Source organism: Dermacentor albipictus, chromosome 1 (assembly GCF_038994185.2).
Source record: "Dermacentor albipictus isolate Rhodes 1998 colony chromosome 1, USDA_Dalb.pri_finalv2, whole genome shotgun sequence".
Lineage (NCBI taxonomy): Eukaryota > Metazoa > Arthropoda > Arachnida > Ixodida > Ixodidae > Dermacentor > Dermacentor albipictus.
The window spans coordinates 389,168,584-389,190,879 of NC_091821.1; the positions used below are offsets into that span (position 1 = coordinate 389,168,584).

General features: G+C 46.6%; 1 protein-coding gene across 5 annotated transcripts in view; it reads left to right on the plus strand.

Annotated features, from left to right (window-relative positions):
* Positions 1 to 22,296, plus strand: part of LOC135916975 (probable chitinase 10) — a 185,974-nt gene that overhangs the window by 65,281 nt on the left and 98,397 nt on the right. For 2 of the 5 annotated variants that reach the window (XM_065450411.2, XM_065450410.2), the window contains exons 7-14: positions 6,025 to 6,219; positions 7,301 to 7,423; positions 7,800 to 7,949; positions 9,380 to 9,614; positions 15,103 to 15,362; positions 16,022 to 16,122; positions 17,532 to 17,649; positions 17,939 to 18,133. The exons of the other annotated variants lie outside the window; for them this stretch is intronic. In XM_065450411.2, coding sequence (XP_065306483.2) covers positions 6,025 to 6,219; positions 7,301 to 7,423; positions 7,800 to 7,949; positions 9,380 to 9,614; positions 15,103 to 15,362; positions 16,022 to 16,122; positions 17,532 to 17,649; positions 17,939 to 18,133 — 1,377 coding nt within the window. The remainder of the gene's footprint in view (positions 1 to 6,024; positions 6,220 to 7,300; positions 7,424 to 7,799; positions 7,950 to 9,379; positions 9,615 to 15,102; positions 15,363 to 16,021; positions 16,123 to 17,531; positions 17,650 to 17,938; positions 18,134 to 22,296) is intronic. 5 annotated transcript variants of the gene reach the window in all.

Consider the following 22,296-nt stretch of genomic DNA (forward strand, 5'->3'; position numbering starts at 1 on the left):
CATGTTCCGCCTACCTTTAAGACATATCTGTGCCAGTAACATTTTCCCAAACACTTGGGTAACAAGTTTTCGCAGAAAAACACTAAGGAGCAATATTGAGTAAGCGTATATTGCTCATTACACTTGTCGAAGCAAATAAGTTTTGTTAATAGGGGATCGTTCTCACGAGATAGAAAGAAGTTATTAATAATAACACAGTTGCCGACGGCATGTCGAATTCCCGCAAGGCGTCATAGGTTGTGACGAAGCTTCGGCCGAGCATTGTCGATCACGTGTTAAGCGTAGAGAAAGTGCATTAGTGAATGAGCTAGAAGATAACCCGACGACTATTCTGCGTAAAAGGGAAGCGTAACATGTAGCAATAGCACGATATCATTGAGGTGACGTCAGACATGACATTACTGGCGTCATTGTTTTGATAGTGTTGCGGCCGGGGGTCCGTAGATGTGGGACTTTCACGCACCATGATGGAGTAGATATCGCATGCCTTGATCTGACATCCATGACGCTTTAAAACCCACATATATTTACTTTATTTAGATTTGCCCATGACAAAACGACGAAGGCGTGGGATCAGCTCGAACGCGAGCTTCCGCTCTCGCGACAAAGTTATCTTCTGGTCATAAATCCCTTCTGTTCTTGCGTTGATGTCAGCTTCCTCGAATCCGATGGTAAAGACATAGATGACGTCATTTTCGGCCAATTATACGTTAGCAAGAAAAGTTGTCATTTTTGCCCAAGTGAGTGAGTGAGTCAGTGAAGCAACTTTATTCGGTCCACAATAGACGCGAGTAAACTGAACGTCACCTGGCTAGGCGTACTCGGGGACCATCAGGTCAAGCCTGACGGCCCTCTCGCGGGCACTCTGGACTACCAGGATTTGAGAGGTCTGGTCCTGGCCTTAATAAGTCCTGGCCATCAATTCCTCTTGGGTGAAATGGGGACCGGCAGAGGCGGATCACCAAAGGACATGCTCGAAGTCCGAATTGTAGTGGTCGCCATATATCAGCTGACCAGTGCTGCTCTCTGGGCAGGAGCTATGGGGCGCGTGAATAATAAAACACTTAGCGCATAGAGCGTTTGGTTCTGAAAGGGTGGCCTTGTCGTCTCGCATGCTCCACTCCTTCGTGGCCTGCCAGCGTGGCCCGACAGGTACGTCACGCGACCGGGTGTCAGAAGTGGGGCCCGTTTGAAAAACTTCCGTCTCTGAATGGCCGTCAACGATAGGATGCCCCTCGAATAAAGTGCCCAATCGACTCAGTGGCTAGGCCTCCCTCTTCAGCCACAGCACGCGTTTGATTTCTCTAACCCTGCAAGTTGGTCCTCGTGGAAATCTCGCTTCGAAGATTATGTCGCTGCTTCCAGACTACAGAAAGCTTCGCAAGACGTCCAAGTAAGTGCGCTACTTTGCTGCGTGGGCCCAAACGCTCGTCCACTCCTGGACACCCGTTCACTCGACGCGGACTCTTTAGCGTCCTACGACGCTGTTGTCAAATGCTTTAACGAGCACTGTGAACCCTGCTAATGAAATCTACGAGTCCTCCCGCTTTCATAAGCGCCTCCAACTACCTGGCGAAAGCGTCGACACGTTTCACGCCGAACTCTGCAAGTTAGAAAAACGACGCAACTACCCGTCATCGGCGGTGGAAGAATGCTTGGCTCGCGGCAGGTTCGTTGTCGGCTGGCGGGATACGCGTCTCTCAGACCTGTGCCGCTCCCCGAAGCTCTCTCTCAAAGAAGCTTGGACGCAAGCTCGTCAGTCCGAGGACGTCGATAAGGAACGCTTCCTCGCTCAGGCTATTTCGAAAGCCGCGGTCGAAATTGATGCCATGTTGATGCCGCAAAAGCTCGAAAGTTCACTTCGCGACAGCGTCTGGACGCCAAAACAGCTCACTGAATGGACGAGATGTCGGAACACTGCCACCACGAAGCTACGGTTTGTCCCTTCTGCGGTGGCGCGTTTCACGCACGCTCAAGGTGCCCAACAAGGAACTCGGTCTGCAATTTTTGCGGCAAGAAAGGTCATTTCGCTGAAATCTGTCGTTTCAGAAAGTCGAAGCACGCAAAACTCGGTGCCATCGAGCTGTAGGCTCTGGAGTCGCCTGCCAAAGCGAAGTTCGTGGATGTCACAGTCGACAAATACAGAACTAAATTAAAAGTATATTCAGGAGCTGAGGTTTGTGCAATCCCAAGTGGCTTACCTGGAGTCCCGGCCAAGCTCAATAACGTTGATGCAGCCTTGACACGACCCGGAGGGCAACCTCTCCGTGTACAGGGCTCATATCTGGCACGTCTACTTTGGTAAGGAAAGACAAGCTTTCAGCGTCTTTACATCATCGAATCCCTTTCTGTGCCATTACTGGGTCTACCGGCTATCCAGGCCCTTGAGGTCGCCAGATACCTTGGTGCCGTGAACATTCCTGAGCCAACGCTTCATGCTGAACTGTTCCGTGGCATCGGTGAACGATGTACGGCGTCTTGAATCTATGCGCACATTCTTTACCGTTGATAAGGTGTGGACCGCTGTAGGGCTTGCATTTTGCGGTGCGTTGGTGCTGCTCATCGGGGTTCGGCAGGCCGCGTCCCCGACAAACGACGTCGCTCGTTGTTTGACAGACATCGGCGCGATGCCCGAGTCTTCCTCAGGCGTGGCATACGTCCACATGCTTTCGATATAGGGAACATTTAATCAGGAGCGTTCCGTACCTGACAAAATTCGGCACCCGGTGGCCATCAAAGGCGATGATGACGGTCCCTGTCTGAGCGATTCTCTTGGCTGCTAGTGCAAGAGGGTTGTTCTGATTAACAATTTTGCCATCCACCGTGACTGGGTCGTCTTGTAACGGTGTGCTACGTATGACCCCGTTGCACGTGGAGTGCGGGGCTGCCTCGGAAGTGCAGAGTTCGTAGATCTTGCCTGAGATGCGGATTTGCTTGATGTGGTCATATCGGTGAGCATTCTCCAGTCTAGGAGTGCTGGCCGCCATGATATTTTGCTCTTAGTTCGGGCACGGTGTGTCCTGTGAGAGCTCGTCCTGGCTGATGCCGGCGGCTGCAAGTATTGCGTCAACTACCGTAACCACTCCAGTTTTTCAAATATTCTGCCCACTTCTTGGACTAATACCGATCTTCGTGTCTTTGGGAAGACGCATTCGGCGGGCTATAATAATCTTGGGCTTCAGCGTTACGCCGCTAGACTTGTCGCTACAGGGCGCCGAAGGCATTTCCATGGCGTTCGGGTTAGCTTCCCGCGATTTGGTGCCAGCTCTTCTAGCGCCTGAAGTTTGTCATCCCTGGTCTTCAGTAACTTCCTCCTGGAGAATATTTTCTCCCTATACTTGATATTCTATCATGGTAGCGGACTAGTGGCACTGAGCAGCCCCGTAGGCCAAGGGGGCGTGGTCTCCGAAGTGCTCGTTAGACGCCGCCGAAGGAAGCACAGGAATGTCCGTAATATGATGAAAAGTCACTCACTGTGACAAAAAAGGGTATCCACGTGGTCCTTACAGCTTCGCGGAAACGATGTGCACAAATGAACATTGACACGCGACGGTGAAATGCTAGAAAAGTTGGGAAAATGCGGGAACTGAAGCAAGCGCTTCTTGACTCGTCGCCTTCTTCCTCCTTTTTGGCCAATCTGAAAGTTTGTAGTACTCTGCCTCTGAGGAGAGAAGGTTAGCGGCAAGCAAACGCAACGTCACTGAGCAGGAACGTGGAAAGGTACACAAACAGCGCACACATGGCCCACTCACATTGTCTTATCAATGGCAGGAAAAAGAGGCGAAAGGTAAAACCAGTTTTCCAGAAGGTACGTCAGTTCCCTTAATTCGCAAACACGCCTTGGCTTTGTCCAGTGGGTTGGCACAAAGCAGCAGACATGGTGTCTGCAATTAGCCGGCTCTGGCGAGGATGTTTCCTCGAGCTCCCCGCAGTGGTGGAACGCTCCCATTTTAAAGGAACACTAAAGGCAAATACTAAGTCGACGTGGACTGTTTATATACCATTCCAGAAACCTCGAAATGCTTGTTTAGTGGCATGAAGGGACAGTTTACGAGAAAATTGTATCTGAAGGGTCCGAATACCCTTTTCGAACTTCAAATCTCCCGCCACACCACCGGGGCAATGGTGACGTTGCATATGCCATTATCGCTCTTTGCTGCCGTCGGTGGGTAAAACGGTGCCCGACAGATGGCGGCACCGAGCTAAGACAGCGGCGGATCCACCGCTGCAGCTGCTTTTTGGTCAAGTGGCGTAGACCGTTTGGACATCCCGCGACATCACATGGAACTTGAATTCTCTGCTACTCGCAGTTTGGGCGAGTTTCGCTAGCCACCAAAACCAGCGCGGCACTACGCGATCAGGAAAGTACTGAAACGCGAAAGTGTGGGCGGAGCAGAGTCGAGTGAAAACGAAACCTTTCGATCGCCCGCGCCATTGTAAACGGTAATTTCAATGAGTTTTTTCTTCTGAGCATGAAATGCAACTGGATGAAAAGCATTTTATTTCATCTTATACTACAATACGAGGATGTTTTTTCAACGGCTAGTTGAGTACTAGTGACATAATTAAACTGAGGAGTGCTTTCGCCATCGGGCTAGTGCTTGAATGTCCCGGCCTAATGTCCTGCATTTACCTCGTTTTCTCGATTATTAAAGCTTTGTTCGCTATAACATTGACGTCATAGAGATTGTCGAGCAGTAATCTATCACTGTAGTTTGAGTTTGTATTTGCCTTTAGTATCCCTTTAACATATACTTTTTAAAGGAATTTCTCGCAACACGGCTGGGAAACATCTCGTTGTCGCTTTCTCGCAACGAACTGTGTTCACTCTAGCTCAGCTAAAATTTCGTTGCCATCGATGTCACAATGACACCAGCATCCACCCTCCGGCTATACGACAAACGTAACAGAGGGTGTCCCACAAGGGGGCAGCGAATCCGAGCCCCGTGACGCCCGTCAGCAGCTGGTGCCACGGCACCGACGCACGATCCCAACCACAGGACACCAAAGTCAACAAATGTTGTCTTCCAGGTTTGTAACCAGCCGTATTAGCATCGAGGACAGAGAAAGACAGTTCCGAAAGAATGCTGTCAGGATTTCCGGCTTCTTCTCACTGTCTCTATAAAGTACGTTAGGCAGGAGACACTAGTTTTTCAATACACTTGCGTTGTGCCCAAATTTTGAGTTGCCCGGTAAGTGTTTTAATGCGCGATCTCCTTTAGCATTAAGCGAGCAAAATAAGTGAAAAATATAGGCGTACATTTCTCTAAACAGGAATGATAAAGCGGCAGCATATATCCGGTATTCACGATAGCAACAGTGAATATTAGGTTATATAGTGCGCCATAAGAAGTGCAAACTATATTACATTCAGGCTGAATGTGAACGTTACTTGCAGGGATAGAAGAATTTAGAGACTGTATTCATGAAGTGCACAGCTTGATCCTTGCATCACATGAGTATTTTTGCTGGTGCAAAATTTGCAATGCGGAAGCTTTCCTGCGGCCCTTTTGCTGATGCTTGAGGGATGAGGGTCGAAACCGAACGTGCTTCAAGCAACCGGAGAGCTCCAGAAATCTAACTGCGATAATCGAATAGCTTGTCAAAAACATAACAGCTCTGATTATAATGTTATGCGTGGCGAGCATGTAGCCTGATCGTTGGGTATTCATGACAAAAACAGTTAGGGAAGGAAAGAAAGGCGGATAGGTTAACTAGACGTTGTCTAATTTATTAAAATACACGCGGGGAGGGAAATGAGGAAGTGAAAAATATTTTATTTTCATAAACAACACTTGTAAGTATAGGGCCTAGCTAGTAAAGCATAAAACATAATAATGCAGGATCCCGGCAACCATTCAAACTTATTTATGCCTCCGTTTTCTCCTCGGCACGTCAGGCTCGCTTTATGTCTTTTATTCGTTTAGGAAGCCACTGAAACGGCAATAAAGAACAGTATTTTTGTATCTGGTGAAGGTGCACAAACGTGGCTGTGCTTTTACGCAGCGTGCTTTCTGCTCACAGGTGACTTGTCTGAAACAATGGGTCGACGCTGGGGTTCCGAAATACAAGATGGTGCCTGGTATTGCCACGTACAGTCGTACGTTTACACTCCACGATCCGCACAGCTATGGCGTCGGCGCCAAGCTCGCGGAAAACCATCCACTCGGCTACGGTGCAAACTTCACTAAGACAGACGGTTACATGAACTACGTAGAGGTGGGTCCTGTCTTTATAGTACACAAGGTTGCAGATAACAAACCCCAATTTCCTTCAGCGAGCCTGCTTATATAGTGTATGCCACAGCCATATTCATCATCATCGCACCTACCAGCATTATGCTTTGTACTCAAAAGTCGCTTGAAGAATTCTTCGGTAACTTCCTCGGTACACCACACTTAGACTAAAGAACCCATGGGGTATCCTTAACTCCCGCTCGTATTCTCTCAACCTTAAGATTTCGACGAGGGTGAAGCTCAGGAACGCTCGTGTACTTAGACATCTAGGTGCACGTTAAAGAATACCAGGATGGTAAAATTTAATCCGGAGCCCCTACTACCCTGTGCCTCATAATCAAATTATGGGTTTGGCTGTAATGTCCTGTAATTTAATGAAGCTTTAACACTTACGTAACGATGGGTTGACCTGTGTGAGGTAATAACAGTGCTAATCTTCTCGCAGGCTGTGAACAATGGCGCACAGCGACGTCACCAGAAATCAGGTCTCGCTGTGTGTTCTGTGTGACACGTAGACAAACGTAAACGGTGCACGCAAGGTAACTTTTAACAGCAACTCACCCCTCCCACGCAGCACTAAACACTGAAAAAAATTAGACATTCACCGCCTAAATCGCAGCCAATTTTCGCCAGTCAACGCGAACAGCACACAAAGCTTCAATCACGTCGATTTTCAGAGTGCATGGGATCCATATAACGTTCTTCTGGAAACCGTAGCTTCGCAGGAGGTAGAGGTAGAGAGAGAGGCACTGAAGAGTGGAAAGGCGGGGAGATTAACCGGACGCATGTCCAGTTCGCTCCGCGGGAGACGAACATAACATCAGAGATCCTCTACCCACCTATTAGCTGTCCTATTAAAGGATACCTTGCGCATGCCTTCACATGTACGTCCTACTTTAGGCTCAGAGTGTTTAAGGAGATGTGGCCTCCCTTGGGGTTCATGGTGCTTTTTGGGGATGCCACTGTAAACAGTCGCATTGATAGACTGGAATTACTAGTCTTAACAAACTTTTTATCTCCAGCATGGGAACGGCTACAGAATATTTTCATTTTATTCCATTCAGGCCTGTCGACGCTTGAAATACTACCATTGGGAAGCGACGTGGGTGGCGACGGCAGGTGTGGCCTACCTGCACTACAAGGACCAGTGGATCAGCTACGAGGACGAGACTAGCGCAGCAGCAAAGGCAGGCTTCGAGTAGAGACACACTTACATGCTCTTGCCTATTTTTGTGCCAGAGGGACGAAATCGGCAATGGAAGCCGTGATGTTATTTTGCGGAAATAGGTAAGAAAAGCATGAATTGAAATTCAATGGCAGCCATCGGGCCCCGAGGCACTTGATTGTCAAGGCTTGCGCTGACCCTTCAAACTTGTGAGCGACATAGACGGCGTGAGATGAAACGACGAGGTTCCATGCAACACTCGCTATGAAGCTGTCGCTCTAGGTCACAACGCAAGAAAGTCATCGGCTGAGGCCATGGGATGTTACCTTTTGCCATTGCTATAGGGAATAAGTCACCAAACTCCTACTAATGAGTCGATTCAATCGCTTTCACCGCAGGCCTCGTGGTTCCGGTCTCAAGGAATGGGTGGCGTATTCGTGTGGTCGCTGGACGCGGACGACTACTCGGGTGACTGTGTGGGCGAGCTCTTCCCCATGGTGGACAGCGTGTGGAAAGCGTTCGGTCGCCCGGTCACCACCCAACCCCTCGTGCGTGACGAGTGAGAGATCTGAAATGCAAATTTTAGTAGAAGGCCCCCGAAGGCTGTCAAAGTTCAAACAAAACAACACAAACAGGGTGCTTCAGAATCGACATGCCTCTGGCACAGCGATGTCATCATACTCATTCCGCGTGAACGCTAAAAGAAAGCTGTGCTGAAATAAAGTTAAAGATAACTGCTAAAATTAGTGAAGAACCAGACTAGTCTAATAATCGTAGTGGAGCTTTGAAAGATTTCAAGACCTCGGCCTGTATTAACAAAAACCTTTTACGCTAGAATTTTTCTTAAGAAAAAGATTGTGCGAATCCTGACACTAGACAAAGTATTAGTGAAGGCGGCTGACAAATAGAAAAAAAAAGCACGTACGAAAGAGAAGCTTTGCCAATTGGGCCCTGATACTTTGCTTCTCAGATTGCTGTAGTTTGAATGTTTAGTTTTGCGTTTGGAGCTGTTTTTTTCCTTTCTTTATTTTTGGGAGGGGGGCACTGGATTTGATAACATATATTTGTTTGAAAATATCCTGAACGAATATAGCCATACTTGTGAACAAACACAATGTCAGAAGCACCTATGTACGTTCAGCCGGGGTGTATATTATGTAAGATGAATCAGGATTTAGCGGCCACATTCAACACAAAGTGTTTACTTTATTTCCAGAGGCGGAAGCCAACCAACACCAGAATAACACTTGGTGCTGGGCTAGTTGGTGATGCATTCTTTAAAACTGATGGTAGCGCTAAAAAGGAACGGACACACGAAGAAAAGACGACACGACGACGTCGTCGTCGTGTCGTCTTTTCTTCGTGTGTCCGTTCCTTTTTAGCGCTACCATCAGTTTTAAACAACACCACAATAAACTCAAAATATTTTCATTTGGTTTTGCCGCAACTTCACTCGCCGCCTTGGCGGTTTAGCCAAGACCTACATGTCCTGTGTGAAAGTACTTTATTTATGGGAACGGTCGCAGGAAGGTTTACTGAAAGAATACTTCATCTTTCCGAGCTAATTTAATGTTTCTCTTAATTTGCCATAAAAGTGATGTTGGGGATGAAGCTAATTATAGAGAGGAAACTTTCATGCTTCTTTGAAGAAGTCATGAAGCGCTATGTTTTCTAACTCCACGTATGACCTTCTTTCTCTAGAATATAGAATCCTATAAACAAAAAAGAAGTTGTTCTGTTTTGTAAACCTGGCGACTCAATGAAGTACTGAAGAATACCCTTTCACACAACAGAAGCAATGATCATCGGCAGCTGATCATTGTTTGGTCAATGACCATCAAAGCGCTGCAAAAGGGTGCCGCTTCCTCTCTACAATCACTTTGTCTCTCTCTCTTTCCCTCTAAGATGTATTATCGCCACAAAAGTCTCGAGCTTCGTGTAGTTCGCTCAAGACGAACGCGCTGCCATCCTGTTGCAGGCATTGAACATACCCAAGCAAGTCATGGGGGCTGCGGACCAAGCCGGCGGGCACGTGACGGCGCCCCTAGCGTGCTTCATGCGTGGCGAGGCGTTCGAACGAGTGGGCATCCGGCGCTTCAGCCTGAACACCCTGCCGCTCGGCATGTGCACGCACCTCATCTACTCCTACGTGGAGACAGACAACGACACGGGAGAGTTCATCTTCCGCCAGAGGGGCGCCACGGGAGAGAGGAGTACGCCGGCGCTGTGCACCTGTTTTATAAGGCTTTTATTTAAGGAAAGGACGACGCACGTTTAGAGCATTTTACAACGAAACTGTTAACGCGATTACACTCGCGAGCTACTTTCTGAGGCACAAAAGGGAAAGCTGACGGGTTGGTACGTCTGCACGTGTGTAACTGCGAGAAGTATTCTGGCAGCGTTTGAACAACGCTTTTGGTTTATTGGTACAGGTACTCGGGGAATAGAAAAGCATAGCAGAGAATAGAAACGAGAAATAGGAAAGTAGAAAAATAAGTAAGATTGAACACTCAGTGGTCTGTTTTGTTTTATTTTGCTGTCCCAAATAAGATGTGTAAACACTCGCTACCCCAGCTTGACCCTAACGCGGGTGAGGATGGGGGCCTTCTTTTCTGGAGCTCTCTTAGTTGTGCACTGTGGTATATTTCACAGCGTGAGCCACTTTGTCTCCGTAGCCTCAACACCCTTCATTGCCACAGAAAGTTGCCCGCCAATGTTGAAGTGCGTGGCTTAAAAAGCGCCTAGATGGAAATTGTCGAATCCTCGTATCTTGCCTTAGATGAGACGATATATGCAACACTTACAAAGTTCCCTCACTGCAGTGGCAGATGAAAAGAGGGTAACAATTTTACATTTGAAAATAATAGAGGACCATGTTATGGTTTACACTGACATGACACTCTTTGGCCATACCTTGCCCTTGCGCCCCTAAACAACCCACAATCATTAATTCATGCTATGGTTTACGTGTACAAATAGTTAGAAGTGGGTTGTTTTACTGCAGGTACTAAAGAATATTACGTATAGAAATGTTTCATAGGTTTATAGAGACATCTTAGGAACCGTGCAGTAATGGTACTAAACGTATTGAAAGAAATTAACCTAAAGCAATATCGTTATCTTGTGGTAAGAGGGGTATCACACGTGTCATTAATTGGCAAAGTTACAGTTGCAGCCTTTGAAAAAAAAAAGCATTAAGCGATTGTTTTCTAATGAATTATATGGCCTTTATCACCTATGTTTTCTAGTGTCCCTTGAGAACATTACGTCACATCGAATCACATCGAGGAGCGTAGTAAGTTTCCCTGAAGTCATCAGTGACCGAAGATGAGGACAAGGTGTGGGTAATAAGTAGGCAAACTTACATGCGGATGGGTGAATTGCGACCTTTGCAGTAAATTACATAAACAAGAACTCGTGATCGCGTTATATGTAGGCTAGTGTTACGAAAGGTACAGAATCTAGTCTGCTGTCCCGAAAGATGCCTGCCACGAAGATTAAATTTGGTGAAAATATGGGGAGTATCATGGCCAATAAACATACGAAGGTAAATGTGGGCCGATAAAAACACAGCGAATCTAAAAAAAAGATCTTATTCACTAATGCTTCAAAGCGTGGGTCGGCTCTTAACTGCTGTTCAGCGCTTTCTTAGGATAATCGTACGTAACACGAAGCAGAAATTAGGTGGTAATGGGGTCCATTTTACGGGTGATATCTGGAGGAGGCTTGACGTTTCTAGTTTATTATGATAGTTGCAACTAATTGCTGTGTACTTGTTTTCTACCTATTTTCATGCGTTTCGGCATTTTTCATGGGCTCCAGCATGTTTTTCCAATGTCTTCCTTGGGCTAAACAAGTAACTTGGTTTGTGTTTGGTGGAAATAAGACAAACGGGTATAGGTAATGTGTAGGCAAAGCTCAGAATGTGTGGGTAAACTGCAGCCCTTGCAGTAAATTACTTATGCAAATGATCAGCGTGTTTTTGAAAGGTGCAATAATTAGCCTTGTAACCTATAATTACCGCAGAGATCAACCCTTAAATTTTTTTTTATTAATATTGAATAAAGCGCCTTTAGAGAAATGCTACTAGAATCTATCGACACTGAATTAACCGTCTTTAGATACCGTGATAACTTTCTAGGAACATCCTGCTGACTATTGGCCACCGACATTGAATTGTAAAAATAGACATAAAATGCCGATTAAATTCTTACCGACTGCTTGTTATCTTATGTTGGTAGAACGTGTCACCTGTGAAGCGACTATTTATTAACCACCTTTATACATCTTAACAACTTCCTAGTAGCATCCTGTCAACTATTGCCAACGGATATATATTGCAAGTGTATTGAAAACATATTCCCCGACAATTACGATACTCTCTAAAGCGAAATTCGAGCGGAGTTCTATACGTGTCTTCATTTCGCTATATATTTGCTGGCGCAGACAATACGCCTCGCGCGGCACATTGGAAACGCAGCGAAGTGCGGCGCGACTGCGTGGCTAATCAGGAGGTAGCGATAGGCAGCGCGCGGGCGACGTGTGCGCACGATTCACAGCAGCCAACGCATACAGACCCCCTCCCAAGCAGTGCTTTGTTTCCATACAAACTACACGCGCTACTCTGGCGCCGTCTCGCAGCCATTGCCGCCGCAACGCCGCCTTGCAATTTTCTTCTCACGCTTTCTCCATGCCGTCCTCCTCCAATTTCCACCGCATGGTTCCGCGGCACCCTCCTCCTTCGCTTTCCTCCTCGCGCTCCCTTCTCTATCACCGTTTTTCATCTCTCGCTGCGCTCCGCGTTTGCTTTCGTACTTCACTGTGCTCGTTCTTGAAATAGTAAAGGCAAGGCGCAGAAGACCAGGACTTAGGAAGAAGAACACAAACGACAAGACCGGCGCCGGTCTTGTCGTTTGTGTTCTTCTTCCTAAGTCCTGGTCTTCTGCGCCTTGCCTTTACTACTTCAAGCATGAACCAACTATCCCAAGCAAGATTTTTACTTGTGCTCGTTCGCTCGGTTATGAGGGACGATGCTGCCGCTCCCTGCGAGAACTGGCTCCTAAGAGCTTCGCTCTAAAAAGTGGAAGATAGAGTAAATAAAGCAAGCGCAGATACCAAGTTTATTGTACATATATTAATTACAGTTTTTGTTAAAGTGTGGTATGAAGGCTACAAACAAGGATAACATGCCTCAGAAAAGCTGGCCAACATATCGATAGAAGGCTATTTCGTTTCGATATCGAAAAGTTGGTCAGCGTTTATTAGGCACCTGATCCTTGTTTATAACCTTTATACCCCAGTGTGCTACTGCCTCTGTCAGCCCCCATGCTTATTTAGTTTTCGTTAAAGAATTTTTTTTATAAAGCGGCCAGAAATGTTATACGGCCGTTATCCGCTGTGTTTCCCATTGTGAGGGAACTCTACATCTCACCGGTTTCGTATTTGTGGAAAGTTGGAGTAACTCCTTCAGGCGGGAATTATGAAGGACTGTCTACAAATGTGTCAACTTTGCACAACTTGATTCAACATCACTCGACACTCCACTGCAAGAAAGACAAAGTGGTAGGATGGCGCCTTGTGCTGAGTCATCATAATTAGAGAGTAATTATTATATAAATATTGTGCATACATTATTGCTTCGTTCTTGTACAAAAATTAGATCACTGACTTGAAGCACACGCAACATTTCAACGCTGATCAACAAAATGTATTTTTTTATATTGTTGCCGGTACGCCACGCATCTAGTCAAATATGGTAGTCCCGCCAACGAGGTGGTCGTCTGTAGCAATACTGAGATCACTGGAAGTGAATTGAAGGCCCATTGAGCATGTAAGTGGTTCCATTCGCCAGAAGCTGCATGTCTGCTGCTATTTCTTGGCGACCACTCGCCAGAACCGGCAAAAACTAGTCGCGTCCGCAAATGTGGACACGGCGCCTGAAGGGGCGAATGTCTTGATGCACTTTCACGTTTCTGCATTATTTACGAGCTTTACAAATAACCACTGAATCCTCGATTACTTCCTATCTTTAAACGGTATACGATGCATCCGCGGTGTCCTCGGCAAACTAAACGAGCCATCTTGTATATATTTCATAGAAGTAGGAAGCTGGTTAAATTGGAATGGTCACCGATTGAGCTAGCAGACAAGCATGACGTAGCTCTGTGCCCTATGCTCAAGGCTCACCCAGAAACTCATTAGACAAGCTGATATAGCAGCGCAGTTCGTAGCAGCTATGTACGTTAGGGTCGTCTGCAGACTGAATTGGCAGTTCGTTCCGTCTTGTGAACCTACACGTATACATGGGCGAGGTGTAGGCAAAGATTAAAGCGTGTGTTTCCGTTACCAAGCAAAATTTCCCTGTCGTTTCTGGGGAAACTGTTAGCCACGGCGATCAAGTTTGGCGAAAACGGGCGCAGCATTACGGCAGATGTGCTTGTGAAAGTAAACGCGCGCAATTAAGGTACGACGTTGAATAGACATTAGTTAGGCAAGTGTTTAAAAGCGTCGTACTCGAGCAATGTTTCAAATGGATGAGTCATATATGATCAGCGTTGTAAAGCGTTGTTGCGCAACTGCTTGAAAGAAACCACTTCCCTAAAAATTGGGCTGTGATTCTGCTAGGTCACACAAATTCGCTGCCTTATTTTTTTTCATCCAGGACGCATCATTACGATATTTTCTAAAGGATAATTTCGGTGCGGTTTCTATAGAAGATATATAGGAGGTTTAACATGTGGTTTTGTGGACTGTAATTACACAACCGCTTATTAGTTTTCATAGACATGCAGACTCAGCAGGTCCTATAGCCACAATTCATTATGGGATTCCATACGGAGGGTACTAATGAGAAATCTTGCTATAGTGCCTGGATGGTGTTTCTATGACTGGGCAATACCTAAATTGGGCAGCACCTGAATCACTCTAAACACCGTCTTTCGGACTTCGACCAACCTTGAGCATACAATCGTTACATAAAGAGATAAGTTTCAAGTACATAGTGACACTCTCACACAAAACAGAAATATCTGCTCTTCTTGGGGTAGCATTTTCACACACCAGAGGTGAAAAGGTATGGTTGAAATGCAAATTACATAATTATTTTACTCCACCTTGGATGGTATGGTCTCGTTCTCTTTTCTCTAACGCTAACAGGTACGCCCAATATGGCAGAAGTCATGTGCTTTCCCAAGCGAAAATACAAAGAGACGAGCGTAATTATGAGTAAAGTGCGTATCGTGTGCAGTAAATCTTTAAATAAGGAAAAAACAACAACAACATCTATGCAGGCGTATTGGCGTCGTAGAAAAGGGGGAAAAACGCAGGAGAGTTACACTTTGATGTGCACAGAGGATAATTTTCACAACCGCTTACTGGTTTTCATAGACATTCTTTGTGTTACTCGGAGATCTCTCAAATCTCTTCCACTACCGCCTTAAGTGGTTTAGACCATGATATGTGACCGAGGCCATTTACGATCTTGCCGATCTTGCATTTACGAGCTTGCCGCTATGCTCGCTTTAAGGCGTAAATCACACTAAGCCCACATTAAATTTCCAATATAATGTGCACCAATCCTTGAATCGTGGGAAATGTCCGCGTCGATAAGAGTGAATTCTCTAATTTTCCGTAATGCTCTGAAAAGACAGCTGTACTGCTTTCAGGATGCCCCTCCCCTCTTTTTTTTTTGTCACAACGCAGACATACTGCGCGACATGGGCATGCTGAGGCACAAGACGAGTGCGACCGAAGTGAGGACTTTGGTCAGCTACGGAGGCGGCGCGCACCTACAGAGCCTGCTGAAGCGGATACGCGAACCAGAAAAGATGCGGCACTTCCTCCGCAAGATGAAACAGTGGCTCGTGGTGTTCGGCTTGGACGGAATCAACTTTCACCTGGAAGGACCGGGTCTTCCACTTTGCAAGCAGAGCGATATCGTTGCCGTTTACAACTTCATTAGGGTGACAACAAAAGAAATCTCATAAGCTTCGGAGGGAGCGTTGGCGTATATAGCAGTTTTGAGAATGGGGGCATGTGGTAGCAGCGTAAGAGCAGGCGCCTACTTATGGCAGCAGGGGCAAAAAGGAGATAAATCTATATATGAGAGAAGCATTAGGAGGGAGGCGCAGCAAGTGTTTCTGCTTCACTCTACGAGACAGGGCAGGAGCGCAATAAACAGAGACAGGCGACAGCCTATATGTAGGTATAACAGAGCCTTTCAATGCACAGAAATAAGCAAGTACGTTATAAAGAACTAAATGTGATCCAATAGCAACGCGGGCATAAAAAGCGCTAAACTGAAATAGGGCAGCCAGCACCTGCCCAGACAGCCTGCAGCTTTACTAACAAAGGACAATACACGAAAAGTACTGGCAGTACACCATTAGCCCTGGGTGCCATAACCGTCCCCGCTGCGCGTCATAATAGAGAGCGATAACCCGTCTTTTACTTTACGTGCAAGTTGCGAGAAAAAATTGTAATCGAAAAAAAAATCGATAGCAATGATGTATGGCCACCGTATGCGCGCAGGAAACAACCTATAACATGCAGGAAATCTGGTAAAGCAGGTCACACACAGAGTATTAGCTACAGCGTGCTTTATTGTTGTCTTGTTTCGCAGCAACTTCGAAGTTTTCTTGGGGATGCGTATCTCATCACGCTCCAGCTTCCTGCGTGTCGTGACCCCAACTGCAGCCTCCTTCCGTACGAGAGAATAGCCAGGTAACCATTGAAACGCTCAAGTCATTTCATTGTTCCCGAAAGCTCTTGCGACCCATTCTTTTTTTTATTTTCCACATTTCACTGTATGTTTGTGCCCCTTTCCATTTATGCTGCTAAAGGATAAAAGGTAATAGAACACTTCAGTACCAATGTCTAAGCTTTAGTTTCTTTTAACTGTTGATTTCTAGTTCTGTGCTAGATTCTGTTGCGCTGAGTTGTAAGAATGAAAAAAAAAAAACACGAGACCAAAGGACCAAGCGCAATTTGTGGAAGCCCGTGTTCTTTCGTTCTTTCAATGCTGAAACTTAGCGCAAGAAAATCCAGAACAGACGCCAAGCGATGAACGGGGCTGTTCATCGCTTTGCTAAAAATACCTTGCGCGTTCTTTTTGCGAAGATCTACCCATGCATGTCAGCGGTGGTATTAAAGGAGCATTTTAATGGCTCCTGGCAAGTAAACCGACGCAGGATTGCGAAACATTGAAATGATCAGGTCAGCTGGCGAGGTGGAAACAGCAGATAGTTCTTCAAGTAATAAAATGAACAATCTATCATAGATACTACGTGGTTCGTTCGTGTCGTTGCAAGCTATAAAAGACCTCACAACTGTGACGTAATGCGTCGCAGCGTAAACCATTCTTTTGTCTCACGAAGAGTTGGGGCAGTACTGACAAGGCGTTTTTTTCGTAAGTGCTGTTCGCCATTAGACAAGCCTCCTTCGCTAATGTTTGGGCGGCATTTGGTCTTACGAACAGCGTCAGCGTAAGAACATTTTTTGCGAACACGGGTCTTGTTTCACAGAGGAGTCTCGACAGAAACGTTAGAAACATGTGTCGCTTGTCGAGGCTTATTTTCCATCGATGCATGGGAGATTGTGATACTTATCTAGTCAGGCATAATTCGACGCTTATTTGCTCAACATAAAGCTATTGTTTGAAGAAAATGAACGAGAACGTGAAGACGCGCTTGTCTTTGTCTTCGTCGTACCTATGCCACCATTGGTCTTCTAATTATTCATTAGCTATGCTGACAGCGTGTCTGTTCAAAGCCGAATGTAGATGATACATTAAGGTCCTGAAAGTAATAGCGTTCTCTCAGAACCAGCGGACTAGTAAAATACGTCAAACGCCACACTTAAACAAATCCTGACAGAACATCGAAATACCGTGATGCCCTCAATTCTACGATGCCCTCAATTCTACGATGCCCTCAATTCTACCTGTGACTTACTGTACATTGCTCAGCCCCTAAGGTGTGGCCGCTCTCATCGCTGTTGAAGCCATGAGTAAAAAAAAAAAAGAAATGCATGCAAACATTTTGCAGAAGTAGTGAGCTTGAGGTTAGTCGGCCGTTTATTAAACTTTTGGTTTGGTCATTCAATTGGTGCCCGTAATGTTGTTGCACATGCAGTCAGGTGAACTACTTCTTCCTCATGACGTTCGACTACAAGCTGGATGAGCTGTCTAAGACGAAGATTACAAGTGGACTTTATTATTACGAAGGGAACCGGAGCACCAGCGTCGAGTCTGTAAGCTGCCGACATCATCACTTCTCGTGACGTCCTCATAGCGCACTATGACACCCTCGTCTCTTTGATGTGGTAGTAGTACGCTTGTGAAAAAAAGACTTTTTTTGTTTTGTTGCAAATATTACTGTCAAACTCGTGCGGTCGGGTCCTTCCGGGAGTCGCAAGCACACTACTGATGTAGCCTGAAAAAGAAAAGTTCATTAGTAACCGCATGATGCTCAAAGTATAGTAGCTGAACTCAGGCGGCAGTTTAAGAGGTTTATTTGTGGCGTCACTTCTACGAGTCCAGGAATCGTGCCTTGGCAGGTGGATAAACACTGGGGTGCCGAAGCACAAGATAATTCCAGGTATCGCCACGTACGGCCGCAGCTTCACGCTCCGTGACCCGGCCTACAACGGCGTCAGCGCCCCGCTTGATCCAGCGCACCCGCTCGGCTATGGTGCGAACTTCACGAAGACGGACGGCTACATGAACTACGTCGAGGTAGGCACTCGTGCTCCTAGCGCTGGGTTGGCAGTGGAGTGCGGAATGGTGACGAATTAAAACGATGCTTCAGCTTTGCGTCCACTCGATTTCTCTCGCATCTATTGAGAGGTCTGAAGCGAACAAAATAGTCAAGGTATATACACGCTCAACAAATGCGAGAATAATGGGAGATCCTGAAGACTTGCGTAAACGTTGCATCAATTAACGTAAACTGCAAAACTATAGGGCGGTCATTTTGCCTTCTATAGACGCTGTCATAGATTATAGCGTACAAAACTGCCATATCCGCTTTTAGTGCATAGCGTTGTAAACTTGGTACCTCGTTTCCTTAAGTTTACCAGCCGTCACAGATGTTCGCCAGAAAACCAACTACATGAATATACTGCACGTAAAATGCGCCAAGAAGTTGGCGTTGCTTATTGTGGGATTATCGTCATTGAAGTTTACGCAAATTAAGTCAGGACACAAATATCTACCTTAAGTTAACTTATACCCGTAAAGCTTAAAAAAAGCTGTTTTATCAATAGGGAACAGAATGGTTGATTAAGTACTTAAGAATATAATCTCTGAACCTTTCTTTGTTGAAATTAATGCTAGAACCTAAGCGCCCGTTCGTTAGTGTGGATTCCAGCATATATTATCTTATTCGGACAATTTCGGCGCTCGAAACGTTCTCAAAACTTGCCTAAAATTCGGCTTTTGCGTTAATTGTATTGCAATTTGGCGCTTTCTTACCGGTAACCAATTACCTATAGACCCGAGTAAGGTGCTTTCAAGCTCTAGACCGGCACACAAGCTGCTGTGGGATCCTCAGTGCAAGGTCATCACACATCCTTAATTTGTACGTCTTATCTGGCTCTCCAAACACTCGCTCGGGGTAAGGGGCGCAATGTTGTTATTGCATGCTACAGAAGCGTAATTCCGCATCAATTGAACATGCGCCTTTATTGACCCTTAAAGGGAAGCTGAAGCGGTTTTCAATTTCCATGAATTGCTGGGATTGGGAAGAACAGACCTAATAATTTACGGTTCCGAAATTTTTTTCTTCGTTTTGTTAATAGAGTCAAACCTCGATATAACGAACACGCATATAACGAATTATTGAATATATCGAACTCTTCGGAAATATTTTTGTCAAACACATGTATTTTTAACTTCCTATAGCGAACGCGGTTTGGCATAAAACGGATATAGCGAACTTCGCGACGCCAAGCCCTACCTCACTTTAATAGCAGGCGGCAGGCTTCGTTGCACTACAAGCGTGTTGTGCGGCGCAGAAAACGTTCAGGACTACCTCGCAGGCGCTGACAGCACCAGAGATGCCACGTCGTCATCGAGAGTTGACAGCCAAAGAAATCGTCCGCATCTCGCAACCGCTGACAGCGCCGCTTCAGCAGCGGCGGCAGCGGCGTGATGGAATGTTGCTTTTGCGTTTTAGTGTTGAGGCCTAGAACGATGAGGCTTGGAACGATTTTTCGCGTTTTGTTGCTGACATGCCCGCAACTATGACTGTAGAAGACTTCGTAGGTGGCGACGACATCTCAGCGACCACGGCTGTACTGATGGACGCCGAAATCGCTGCGGAAGTCTCTGAACATCCCGCAGACGAAGCTCAGGCTGACCCTGTAGACGATGAGAACATTCCGACTTCACAAGAAGCACTTGCTGCGTTGGATTTGCTGCGCCCCCACTGCAGTGCTATTGAGGGCAGTGGGTTTGCCCTTGCTGAGTGTTTGCAAACTGTGGAACAGGGCGTGATACGGAATGCGATCAACACTAAGAAGCCGGCCGCGATAACGCAGTTCTTTCTGCGTAAATAAATGAACGTGACCCAAGTAAGCATCGTTCGAGTTGCTGTGCCTTCTCTGATTGAATTTTGCTCCTCTTGCATGCATTTTTTACTAAATTTTATATTACGAATTATGGATATAGCGAACTAATTTCTGACTTTTTAACTGTTCGTTATAACGAGGTTTCACTGTATAAGGGGCGGAAATCGCTTTCTAAATCACCCCCGCGGACACGCCCCCATCGCTTCCCGGAGCGCCGGGTGAGGAGGTTACCAGAGGAGAGAACCGGCAAGAGTGACGTCACTGGCGGGGACCGAGCTGCCGAACCGGCGTGCTGGCATGCGCTGGCATGCCTCTTTCCGTCCTGCGCTTTACTGAACGACGCTACGAGAGATTTGCCGCCGCCGCCGCTCACGTTTGTTTTGCGATTTTCGTAAACTGTTCTTTCCTTCTGTGCTGAGTGAGTGCCTACAGCCAAGGGCGCCCAACATGCCCTCGTTCTGTGCAACATTCGGCTGCGCGAACAGACGCGGGCGAGACGATGTGGTGTTTCACAGGTTCCCGAAGCACAAGAAGCTTTCAGCGCAGTGCGGTGAGGAGAGATAGGTTCGTGCCGACGAAATCAACTGTGCTGTGCTTGGACCATTTCCGCGATAGCCGGATAGCCTTACGACAAATGCGGAAACGCATTGTTGCTAGCGTTGCTATACTTCCTTTCATACATCAGGTGCAACGCTGTGGAGGCTTGAGATACTTCTTGCAGTGGCTGCGTTCGCACTTAGAAAATGTTCGGTGTTTCTTGACCCAATTTTTGAGAAAACTTTTCATATATAAGCTCAGTTCTGAATGAAAAAAAAAGAATTTACCCATAGAAACAATACGTGTACTTATACGGCTGCTAACACGTTCTTTTAAATCAATTTTCTTTTCGGCATTCTTTAATTGCAGCCCGTCGCGGCAGCTTCACGTGCATGCTCGCGCGAGCAAATGCCGCTGGCACGCTGCGAACCATAGACGGAAACGCGCGCAGTAATAAATTTTGGTAACCGGACTTCGTGCGTAGCTTCCACAACGTTGCACCTGAGGTATAAATTGGAGTATAGGCTTGCCTAGTGACATTCGACGTACGGTTGCAGTTATCATGTTTACCACACGGCGGTGCTAAAACTGCCTAATATCTTTATGTCAACACTAGCATGGAGCGCGCATACCGATTCTTGATCGAGCCACAATCGCAAAGTCGTCGAACCATATTCTGAATATTGCACATATAATCCCCCTGACCATCTCGATCTGGATGTGTATGATAAGCAACTTCCATGACTGTACCTCGCAGCACTGCATGTGCGCGCTTTGAAACGCGGCACTTATGTTCGCGATCGTGTATCAACGCTCAGAAAACCACGGGACTTCAGACAAGCAGCGGCAAGGTGCTTGACATCGCGGAATTGTACCCGTGTTTACAATCTAATGAGAAGTTAGTGCTTCGGTATTCTTCCAGCAGCAAGTTCCCAGTGACACTTTTGCGCATTTTTTCTCCCGTCATTGGAACGTGCAGCTACATGAAAAAAAAATTACCGACGATTACGTTACTTCCTAATGCGAAATTTGAGCGCAGCAAATAAGCTGTTTCACCTTTTCGATAGATTGAGGCAAAGAAATCGAGCAACACATGTATGCGCTATCACAGAATTTTTTTTTAAATTTTTCACACGTATTCCTTTAACAAAGACTCCACTAACAGTTCTTGACAGTCATGAAGGAAGCTTTGTGGTCGGAGAAATAGACTGATATATGTTCGACTTGGTACACCAATGCTTGATTCTCAAAGACGAGATCTATACAAGTGCCTCGCGAGGTTGTCACAGCCGTGAGACGCGTTACGAGCGAGAGGAACGGGATGTTCTCCCGCATAAGTGTTAGGAAATTGCTGTTTGTCTTTATGTCAAAATTAAAGTCCCCCACTACTAACATCGGTGTGGATCGATGGACGGTTAATGCGAGTTGCAGGAAGTGCACGACGTCTTTCGTGAGTGCGGTAGCGGACTCACGAAAGCGGTACCAGTCGGTCGCTGCTAGCGCTGGGGGGATGAAAGGGGGGCGGAGCTGGTTGCGAGGCCGACGATAACGCCGACGACGACGCGAAACCCAGGAACGGACGCCAAAGAGCCATTTCTGTAGCCAGCCCTCCTCCACAGTCTCTCCTCCTCCCTTCCATCATCCTCCCTCGCCCGGAGAGCCGACAGCGCGCATGCGCGGCGGCGGAGCAGCAGATTCGTCGGCGAGCTGGTTACGAGGCCGACGACAACGCCGACAACGCCGACGACGACGACGACGACGACGCGAAACCCAGGAACGGACGCCAAAGAG